Genomic DNA, 11,772 nt, shown 5'->3' with positions numbered 1-11,772 from the left:
CAACAGTCTTACACAATTCACAGCGCTCACCATAGCCCATACCCTCTCCAATGTCAATCACCCAGCCACCCCATCCCTCCCACCCCCTCACCACTCCAGCAACCCTCAGTTTGTTTCCTATGATTAAGAATTCCTCATATCAGTGAGATCATATGATACATGTCTTTCTCTGATTGATTTATTTTGCTTAGCATTATATCCTCTAGTTCCATCCATGTCATTGCAAATGGCAAGATTTCATTTTTTTTTTTTATATTTTAGGTACAAGTGACAAATATATTTCTTTTTATTGTTATTAAAGTTTGAGCCCTACACACTCCCTTCCCTTTCACCTCAAAGGGAGCTCCTTTGTATGTAGCTACACACTCATCATTAGTAAAGAGATCAGGCTGGATCTGCTCCCAAATCTTCTTCTTAGGATTCAGCTCCTTGTCAGGTTCTCCAGGAAAAGCATCAAAAACAATTCTGTCTCCAGGAACAGACCCATTAGGAGGTGCCAAGATTTCAACCTTCTCAGGTGAACTAGCACACATTACCATTGCTTGAGATACTACTCCCCTCATCTTTGCAGGTTTCAGGTTACAAAGTAAAATCCCCATCCGATTTTGCATCTGTTCAAGAGGAACATGATTCACCAGGCCACTAACAATTGTTCTTGGGGCTGTTTCCCCAACATCTACTTCTTCCACATATAAAGAATCTGCATCAGGGTGTTTTCTGGCCGTGATGATACAACCAACTCGAAGATCCAGATGAGAAACATCTACTGGCTTAGAGTCAGCACTTCCTGCTACTGACTGCTGTTTTTTCTCCTTTTTCTCTCCTTTCACTTCAATTTTCTCTTTCATCTTCTTTTCTTCCGCTCCTCCTCCTATCTGTTCTTTGGCACCAGAAGTTATAGTTGTTATTGGTCTAGACTGTATCACATTTTCAGAAACTGTGGAATTAGCTTGCAGCAGAGTACCAGATGGAAATGGTATTTGTTTCACTCCATTTTGAATTTCTGCCTGAATTAGCTCTTGTTTCAATTCTTCAATTTCTTTCTTTAATTTAGCATTTTCAACTCGAAGTTTCTTCTCTTCTCTCAAAGTTGCCTGCAAAACGTCTGTCTGATTCTGGAGTTAGCTCTTTTAATGTCCAAGCTTATAATTTATGAATCGGTGGACACAACAACCTGGGGAGCCTCACCCGGGCAGCCTCAGTCCGGAGCAGTTGGGAACACCGCAAGATTTCATTTTTTGATGGCTGCATAATATTCCATTGTGTATATGTGTGTGTGTGTGTATGTGTATATATATATACATACATACATACACACACACACCACATCTTCTTTATCCTAAAATGGCTTTCTTTTTGAGCTTGTACTTGTGGGAGAGAGAGTAGATATTAAGCAGAGGAATAAATCTTTACAGTTACAGTTGCAATAAATACAGTTACAGTAAATAGTGTGATAGAAAAGAAGACAGTGTTACAAATACAAATAGTATATTTAGTCTGAGATTGAAGGGGTGGTGATGACCTCTTGGTGAAAATGTCATGTAAGCTGAGGTTTAAGTGATTGGTAGGCGTTAGTTTAGTGAAGAAATGGACAGAGAGAATAGTATATGCAAAGGTACTAAGGTGGGAAGAATCATGGCTCAATATGTTTGTTCTTTAATACACTTACTTTGCCATGAAGAAATTTAAGTATATGTTATCTACTTAATAATAATGTACTGATCTATACTACTTTCCTAAAAGAACCAAATTTATCATGTAGTCCTGTATCAATGATTTTTTAAAGATACTCTAAAAATATAAATGACTACCAATAGTAAAATATTAGATCCAGGTCTTAAAACTATCCTGGGAATTTATATAGAAGTTTCATTTCAATATGGAAGTTTACATAAGTTTGTGATATATAAAATATTTATGCTATATATCTGTCTTTATACTATACGTATCTATATTATATCATACTATAAATATGTGATATAAATTATATAGATTTATATACAAATACCTTGGATAACCGTTGGCATCTCATTATTGCTTATAGGCACCAGTCAGAAAGCCATTCAGTAAGAGGGCCTGTTTGGAGCCAGATACCCTGCTGTGCTACTTTTCTATCCATTCTCTGATCCGCTTTATGGTTGGCTCCGATATCAATGGGAAAGATGCACAAAAATGTTAACATCGCTTTTTTAAAAAAGATTTTATTCATTTGAGAGAGAGAGAGATTGAGAGCACAAGCAGTGGAGAGAGGCAGAAGGAGGAGAAGAGTTCCCGCTGAGCCGGGAGTCCAATGTGGGGCTTGATCCCAAGACCTGGAGATTATGACTTGAGCCAAAGGCAGATGCCCAACCATTTGAGCCATGCAGGAGTTCCCCCCCCTTTTTTGTTTTTAAATACAGAGAAATATCAGATTATTTTATGGTAATTTTATAACAGATATTTTCATGTTTCAAATGTATAGGTGTCTATAAAAAGTGTTAAATCAGCCAGAATTTTTGGTTATGTGCAGAGAAACCAACACTTGTTAGCTTCAACAGAAAAGGAATTTAATTGTTAGTTGAAGAATCTATAGGAAGACTGAAAAATCAGGCTTGGAAAATGGACAAAAACCCAGGGGAGCTAGGTTGCAGGAGGGACTAACCATAGTCATGGTCTAGGAATATGTGTTAGGAAGCCACAGATCTAAGGTTTATACTACTACTACTACTGCCACTTTAAATACTTCTTTTTACTGATAGCATCTTTGTGGTGCCAGCTGGAGTTCAAAGTCTAGGATAGGAGTGGTCAGGCTGAGACCTTGCTCTGGCTGCCTGGGAGGATCTCCTTCCTTTGGTTTTCTCTTTTGACCTCAATGCACACTCCCATAATAAGAGATTTGCCCTAAGTAAGAAAGGGGTGTGGACCTAGGAAGACTCCTTTAAAAAAGGAGACCACTGTCTTTCACAATTACCCATTAAAATATATTTTTAAACAATTCTGTGTGATGACAGGTAGCTGTATATTTCTTGAAATACAAGTTAAAATTGTTAAAGGCATCTCAGTTTTTAGAAAACAAGAAGGGTTGTGATATTTTACTACAAGAAAATGATTTTGATTCTTTTCAAATTAAATTTGTCTAGATATCACAAAATTTTATGGTGTAGGCATGATTAAAAAGTAGATTATGTGTTTTTCTAAGAAAAAGAATCCTAGAGTACAGATCTTTTACCTCTTTGGTTAGGTTTATTCCTAGAGATCTTACGGATTTTGGTGCAGTTGTAAATGGGATTGATTCCCTGATTTCTCTTTCTGCTGCTTCATTATTGGTGTATAGAAATGCAACAGATTTCTGTATGTTGATTTTGCTCCCTGTGACTTCACTGAATATGTGTATCAATTTTAGCAATTTTTGGTGGAGTCTCAGATTTTCTATATAGAGTATCATGTCATCTGCAAATAGTGGAAGTTTGGCTTCCTCCTTGCTGATTCGGATGCCTTTTATTTTTGTTGTCTGATTGCTGTGGCTAGCATTTCCAATATGATGTTAAATAAGAGTGGTGAGAGTATATATCCCTGCCTTGTTCCTGACCACAGAGGACAAGCTCTTAGTTTTTCCCCATTGAGGATGATATTAGCCATAGGTTTTTGGTAAATGGCCTTCATTATGTTGAGGTGTGTTCCCTCTAATCCTACTTTGTTGAGGATTTTTATCATGAATGGATGTTGTACTTGGTCAAATGCCAAATTATGGAAAGAGCCCAAATATCCACTGATTAGTCGAAGGATAAAGATGTGATACACACACACACACAGAATGAAATATTGTGGCGTGTGTGTGTGTGTATATATATACATATATATATATACACACACAGTGAAATATTGTGATATATATATATAGAGAGAGAGAGTGAAATATTACTCAGCCATAAAGAAAATGAAATCTTGCCATTTGCAATGATATGGATCGAGCTAGAGAGTATTATGCTAAGCAAAATAAGTCAGAGAAAGACAAATACCATAGATTTCACTAATATGTGGAATTTAAGAAACAAATGAACATAGAAAAAAAAAAGGCAAACCAAGAAACATACTCTTTAGAGAGCAAACTAATGGTTACCGAGGGGAAGTGGGTGGGGGGATGGGTTAAGTAAGTGATGGGGATTAAGGAGGGCATGTATGATGAACACCTGGGTGTTGTATGTAAGTGTTGAATCACACCTGAATTCTACACCTGAAACTAATATTACACTGTATATTAACTATAACTGGAATTTAAATTAAAAAAACTCCAGAAAGTAAAGGTGATTGCCAGATATATGCATATATTCATTTTTTGACATTTTTTGTAGGCAAAAGTGTTTTATATTTAAATTAAAATGTATCCAAAATATTGCTACAATTTGTAAATATAGATAAAACCAAAATGCACAGTAAACACACATATCCTTATTGCACATCTCAATGAAAGGGGTGCATGGGTGGCTCAGCTGGTTAAGTGTCCGACTCTTGTTCCAGCTCAGGTCTTAATCTCAGGGTTGTGAGTTCAGGCCTTGAATTTGGCTCCCATTGTGGAGCCAACTTAAAAAATAAATAAATAAAACCAAACCACCACCACAAAATCTCAATGAAAAGAAAAAGTTGCTTAAAAAATCAAATTAAGACCAGAACTACTAATTCAGTTATGAAATATTTGCACTCTTATCTGTTTCCTTAGCTTATATAGCCTTTTTATAAAACTATCTATAAGAACATATATGTGCTATGATTTTTGGGTAAAAAATGGATTTGCATTAAAAATTATTTGGGGCGAGGCGCCTGGGTGGCTCAGTCGGTTGGGTGTCTGCCTTCAGCTCAGGTCATGGTCCCAGGGTCCTGGGATCGATCCCCACATCGGGCTCCCTGCTCAGCTGGAAGCCTGCTTCTCCCTCTTCAACTCCCCCTGCTTGTGTTCCTGCTCTTGCTATCTCTCTCTCTGTCAAATAAATAAATAAAATCTTTAAAAAAATTATTTGGGGAATATTTATTACACACATGGATGCATTTGACTCATAGGTCTTGACTCCAGTAATAATGTTAATATCTTCATTGTAAGTGAAGGTTGTAATATGGCAGATAGATCAAGTACAAACACATAACTTCTAAAGATTTTATTTATTTATTTGAGAGAGAGAGAGAATGAGAGATAGAGAGCACGAGAGGGAAGAGGGTCAGAGGGAGAAGCAGACTCCCTGCTGAGCAGGAAGCCCGATGTGGGACTCGATCCCGGGACTCCAGGATCATGACCTGAGCCGAAGGCAGTCGCTTAACCAACTGAGCCTCCCAGGCGCCCCAAACAACTTCTAAATACAGAAATGTTTTCATAGTCACAAAGGAATAATTCTAACCATCAGATTTCTGAGGTTTGCTGACGTAGAAATGAATGAATGTACTTTGCAACAGGCAGGAGAAAATCCGTTTCCTGTTGTGGAATTCTTATCACTTTAGTTGTCACAGTTAAACTTGTTCTAAGTTTTCAGATCCTCTTTTCCCAGGACTTCATACATTTTGGTATTTTAAAAAATTCATTCTTTCAATTTTCTGAAATGAGAAAATGCGAGTTTTTAAGCGTTGTGCTGCTCTTGTTTCCCAGTGATTGAGTTGACATGTAAAAACATACAGCAGGAAAGGAACGGTAGTTAAACCAAAGACTTCTCACCAAATGCTTCACACAAAATCCTAGCAGAATCTTTTCTGCAAGTCTGTTTTCTCAAAAGATCTGTCTTGGATAAAATCAATTATAAAATGTCAGTAATCTGGTACCCTACCTTGATTATAATGCTTGCTTGCTTCGATTTAGGATTTAGGCATCTTTGTCCTTTATGTGCTTTCAGGGTGATACTGTTAAGGGAAAATCCAAAACAGTTCTAAATTTTGGATGGAAAAACATAAGCAAAACAAAAAACATAAAAAAGCTTCCCACCACTGTCATCTTTAGCAAGTTCGTTACTTACATCACTTCTATTTTGTCACAGTTGTTACTCGGATAAATTATGGTCGCTTTCTCAATATTTGCCACTTTCACTGCTTTTACTCCAGGTCCTGTGCAAAGACAGCGTCCCCCTTTGAACATGGGGAAGCCTAGAACAGATCACAGCATCAGTTACTAATAACACCTGACTGCAACAGATGATTGTAGTTTATAATCCTGGTGAAGAATATGAGCAGGGTTTTCATTAAGGATAAAGATAGCAATTTGTCAAATGGCACTTGACACTGCTGTTACTGGGAAAGGAACATAAGTAAGATGTTGATTTTTTCCTTAAATTTGTAAACAAACCATTAAAGAACAAAGGGAAGCATGAAAATTTATTAGAGATTAAGATTATTTGCTTCTTGTTTTTGTGCTCAAGAATATTTCCAGGAAGCTAATAAAATCTTAACAGACATTTAAAACTACTGCTAAAGGCTCTTGCCAGATACTGTAGGCAAATCAAAAACAACGTCAAGTTTATCAGTTCTAGTTTCACCAATCATCTCTAGTACCTTAAACACTTTAAACATTTTCTGTCAAAGCAGTAGTAAATTCTAATGTGTGAGGTTAAATAAAAATTTACTAAATCTTTTAAGAAAAGATGGAAAAAAAGACATTTGAAGCATTAGAAAATAAATTTATAAGCTAAGAAGTAAAAGGTACCATATACCTTGAACAGTTGTAGCACAGACTATCACAGCCAAGGCTATAACCATGCCCTTCACACTCATGTTTGTCTTTTGCAGCTGTTGCCGCTGCTTCAGTGTCGATACTCTTCTTGGAGGGAGGAGAAATGCTGAATGTGAAAGGAAGTTCTTGACTGGCATATGTAGGGCACTTTTATACACCTACAATCCTCTTAAAGGCAACAGGAATTCCCCTCCTTGAGTCATGCTCTTTTGCTTCCAGGAGTTTCTGTTTTGTTCCCGTCTACATGTCACTGTCCTTTCCTGTTTGTTACAGTGCTGCAAGTAATAGGAATGTGAAAGCACTTTGTAAAGAGTAAAGAGCTGTATAGACATAGAATTGGGTACACCCCAACGGGAACCAGCCTTCTCAAAGTAGCATTTCGTAGAAATGTATTTCTTTATGGGATTGACCATGGGCAGTGAATTCTGATTGCCATTCATTCCTTCAGTCAGGAAGATTGTCTTCCTACTCTGTTCACCCTCCATTCTTCACATCACTATACAAAAGAACATTCTTAAACAGTTTTTATCACCTTTTGCTTTTAAGTCCAAACTCCTAATATGTAAGGCCTACATTATTTGACATCAGGCCTACATTATTTGACATCAAATGACTTTCATTTAACCTTATTTATATTTATACTGACTATAATTGCTTATCTAAAGAAGTCTCTACTTCTGAATTTATATCCATTTGTTTTTGCATGTTTAATAGTTTTTACTTTATGTATGTTTTAGCAGTGTTATTTAGTGTATGAAGTTGTCTGACTTGTGGATTTATAAAAAATGATCCTCTTTTCTCATGTGATGTTTTTTTACATCTTGGGTTCTACTTTAATATAATTCTTATTTTCTTTCTATGTATATTTATCTTTTCCACCCAAGCTTTCTAGCTCCATTTGTTTTAAATGGGTCATATGCAGATACTTTAAAATGTATCTAAAGGACATTTAATGGGTGAATTTATTTACTGAGTAATTGGTAATTTGTAAACTTTTAAAAAATGCTTTCTTGCTGTTTCCTGTTTTCTTTGTTTTATTTCTTTTTTAAATTTCAGTATAGTTAACATACAGTGTTCTATTAGTTTCAGGTGTATGATCTAGTGATTAAAAAATTATGTGCATTAATCGGTGCTCATCATGATAATCATATTCTTGTTCTTTCTTCACCTATTTCACCCATCCCCCCACTCACCTCCTCTCTGGTAACATCAGTTTGTTCCTTATAGGTAAGGGTCAGTTTTTTGGTTTGTCTCTTTTTTCCTTTGTTCGTTTTTTTGTTTGTTTCTTAAATTCTGCATATGAGTGAGATCATAAGGTATTTATCTTCTCTGAGTGACTTCTTTCGCGTAGTATTATACTCTAGATCCATCCATGTTGTTGCAAATGGCAAGATTTCTTTTTTTATGGCTGAGTAATATTTGTGTGTGTGTGTGTATATTTCTACATATATATAGATTTATATACACCTCATTTTCTTTATACATTCATCTATGGATGGACACTTGGGCTGTTTCCACGATTTGGCTATTGTGAATAATGTAGCGATAAACATAAGGGTGCATATATCCTTTTGAATTAGCATTTTCATATTCTTTGCTTAAATACCCAGTTGTGTGGTTACTGGATCATATGGTAGTTGTATTTTTAACTTTTGGAGGAACCTACATACTTTTTCCCACAGAGACACTAGCAGTTGGCATATCTAGATTACTTTCTCACTTTAAATTAAATGTCTTTTCTTATGTAACTTGAAAGGAATACATTGTTTTAAATTTTGCTAGTAATCCATAAAGTTGTTTTTTTTTACCTTACATTTTTGCATTATTTATATCAACTATGAATAGTATCTTCTGGTTCTTTTTTTTGTAAGATGAGAAAATCACTCTGTCACACATTTCCTCCTATTTCCTACTTCTGTTGCGTAATCTGGGATTTAGGTAGTCTACTGTTCTCAGATGATTATTTTATATTATTTAACTTCTCTTTTGAGAATTATAATTTACATTTTATCCTGAAATCATATATTTATTACACATATTCCACATTTAAATTTCATTTAACAACCGAAAGTTTTTAAAACCTTAGTTTTTCACAATCTTATTTTTTTATTGAGATATAATTTAGATACCAAAAAATTTACCACTGTAAAGTATACAGTTAAATGTGTTTTTTGTTTGTTTGTTTTAGAGAGAGGGAATGCACACATGAGCTCCGGGAGGGGAGTGGCAGGCAGAGGGAGAGGGAGAATCTTAAGCAGGCTCCATGCCCAGTGTGGAGCCTGCTGTAGGGCTAGATCTCACTACCCTGAACTGGATGCTTAACTGATTGAGCTACCCAGGTGCCCCAGTTCGTTGGTTTTTTAGTAAAGTTGTACAATACCTGATTCCAAAAACCTTATTTTCATTCCAGTATGGTTAGCATACAGTGTTGTATTAGTTCCAAGTGTACAATATAATGATTCAATAATTCCATGTATTACTCAGTGCTCATCAAGATAAGTATACTCTTAATCCCCTTTACCTATTTTTGTTTTTTAAAGATTTTATTTATTTGACAGAGACATAGGGAACACAAGCAGGGGGAGCGGGAGAGGGAGAAGCAGACTTCCTGTGGACAGGGAGCCCGATGCGGGGCTCCATCCCAGGATGCTGGGATCATGACCTGAGCCGAAGGCAGATGCTTAATGACTGACCCAGGTGCCCCCGCTTTACCTGTTTCACCCACCTACCCACCTACCTCCCCTCTGGTAACCATTTGTTCTCTATAGTTAAGAGTCTGTTTTTTTGTATTGTCACTTTTTATTCCTTCATTCATTTGTATCTCAAATTCCATGTATGAGTGAAATCATATGGTATTTATCCTTCTCTGACTTCTTTTGCTTAGCATTATACACTTTAGGTCCATCCATGTTGTTGCAAATGGCAAGATTTCATTCTTTTTTATGGTTTTACCACATCTTCTTGATCCATTCATGTATGGATGAACACGGGCTGGGTTCATAATTTGGCTATTATAAATAATGCTGCAATAAGCATAGGGGTACACATATCCTTTTGAATTAGTGTTTTCATATTCTTTGTGTAAATACCCAGTAGCGTGATTACTGAATCATATGGTAGTTATATTTTTAATATTTTGAGGAACCCCTATACTTTTATCCACAGAGGCTGGACCAGATTGCTTTCCTACCAACAAAACACAAGGGTTCCTTTTCCTCTATATACTCACTAACACTTGTTGTTTCTTCTGTTTTTGATTTTAGCCATTCTGACAGTTGTTAGGTAATATCTCATTGTGGTTTTGTTTTGCATTTCCCTGGTGATGAGTGATGTTGAACGTCTTTTCATGTGGTTGTTGGCCATCTATATATTTTTCTTTGGAGAAATACCTGTTCATGTCTTCTACCCATTTTTTCATTGGATTATTTGTTTTATTGGTGTTGAGTTGTGTAAGTTCTTTATGTATTTTGAATACTATCAGATATGTTATTTGCAAATATCTTCTCCCATTGCATAGGTTATATTTTAGTCTTGTTGATTGTTTCCTTTTTTGTTTGGAAGCTTTTTATTTTGATGTAGTCCCAGTGGTTTATGTTTGCTTTTGTTCCCCTTGCCTCAGGAGACATATCTAGAAAAATGTTGCCACAGCTGATGTCAAAGAGATTACTGACTGTGCTCTCCTCTAGGATTTTTATGGTTTCTGGTATCGCATTCAGGTCTTTAATCCATTTTGAGTTATTTTTGTGTATGGTGTAAGAAAGTGGGCCAATTTCATTCTTTTGCATGTAGCTATTCTAGTTTTGCCAACACTGTTTGTTGAAGAGACTGTTTTTTTCTCATTGCATATTCTTTCCTCCTTTGTTGAAGATTAATTGACCATATAATTGTGGGTTTATTTCTGGGTTTTCTATTTTGTTCCGTTGATCTATGTATCTATTATTTTTTAAGAGATGTGGGGAGGGGAAGTGGGAGAGGGAAAGGAAGAATCTTAGGCAGGCTCCATGCCCAGTGTGGAGCCCAACACAAGCTCAGTCTCACAACCCTGAGATCATGACCTGAGCTGAAATCAAGAGTCAGATGCTTAACCAGCTTAGCCACCCAGGCGCCCCTGTGTGTTTATTTTGTGCCATTACCATACTGTTTTGAATACTGCAGCTTTGTAATATAACTTGAAATCTGGAATTGTGATACTTCCAGCTTTGATTTTCTTTTTCAAGATTGCTTTTTTTGTTCAGGGTCTTTGTGGTTCTACACAAATTTTAGGATTGTTCTAATTCTGTGAAAAATGCTGTTGGTGTATTGATAGGGATTGCATTAATGCTTTGGGTAGGATGGACACTTTAACAGTATTTGTTCATCCAGTCCGTGTACATGGAATGTCTTTCCATTTGTTTTTCTTGCCTTTAATTTCTTTCAGTGTTTTATGCTTTTCATAGTACACGTCTTTCACCTCCTTGGTTAAGTTTAATTTCTAGGTATTTTATTATTTTTGATGGAATTATAAATGTGATTGTTTTCTTAAATTTGTCTGCTCCTTCATTAGTAGTGTACAGAAATGCAACGGTTTTCTGTACATTGATTTTGTATCCTGTGACTTACTGAATTCATTTATCAGTTCTAGTAGTTTTTTGGTTCAGTCTTAAGGATTTCTATCCATAGTATCACATCATCTACAAATAGAGTTTTACTTCTTCCTTACCAATTTGGATGTCTTTTATTTCTTTTTGTTGTGATTGCTGTGGCCAGGAATTCCTGTACTATGTTGAATAAAATTGGTGAGAGTGGGTATCCTTCTCTTGTTCCTGATTGTAGAGGAAAATTCTCAGTTTTTCTTTATTAAGTATGATGTTGGCTGGGGCCTTTTCATATAAGGCCTTCATTATGTTGAGGTATGTTCCCTCTAGACCTACTTTGTTGAGGGTTATCTAGACCTACTTTGTTGAGGGTTATTGTCAAGAATGGATGTTTTACTTTGTCACATGCTTTTTCTGCATCTATTGAAATGATCATATGGTTCTTATCTTTTCTCTTATGGATGTAATGTACCACATTGGTTGATATGCAAATATTGAACTACCCTTGCAACCCAG

The 11,772-nt window shown here is 36.0% G+C and overlaps 1 protein-coding gene and 1 pseudogene across 1 annotated transcript; both read right to left on the bottom strand.

Moving 5' to 3' along the window:
- Positions 1-257: 257 nt before the first annotated feature.
- LOC114206721 (aminoacyl tRNA synthase complex-interacting multifunctional protein 1 pseudogene) lies at positions 258-2,650 on the bottom strand (annotated as a pseudogene).
- A 2,867-nt stretch (positions 2,651-5,517) lies between these two features.
- On the bottom strand, positions 5,518-6,723 carry CXCL11 (C-X-C motif chemokine ligand 11). Its single transcript, XM_028100764.2, has 4 exons — positions 6,663-6,723; positions 5,973-6,099; positions 5,787-5,859; positions 5,518-5,559 (listed from the first exon to the last, which is right to left on the bottom strand). The coding sequence occupies exons 1-4, from the start codon at positions 6,721-6,723 to the stop codon at positions 5,518-5,520; spliced, it is 303 nt and encodes a 100-aa protein (XP_027956565.2).
- Between the last annotated feature and the right edge of the window lie 5,049 nt (positions 6,724-11,772).

Source organism: Eumetopias jubatus, unplaced genomic scaffold (assembly GCF_037043125.1).
Source record: "Eumetopias jubatus isolate StellerSeaLion01/CBP00866 unplaced genomic scaffold, mEumJub1_p1.0 scaffold_2, whole genome shotgun sequence".
Classification (NCBI taxonomy): domain Eukaryota; kingdom Metazoa; phylum Chordata; class Mammalia; order Carnivora; family Otariidae; genus Eumetopias; species Eumetopias jubatus.
This window is presented reverse-complemented; position numbering and strand designations above follow the sequence as displayed.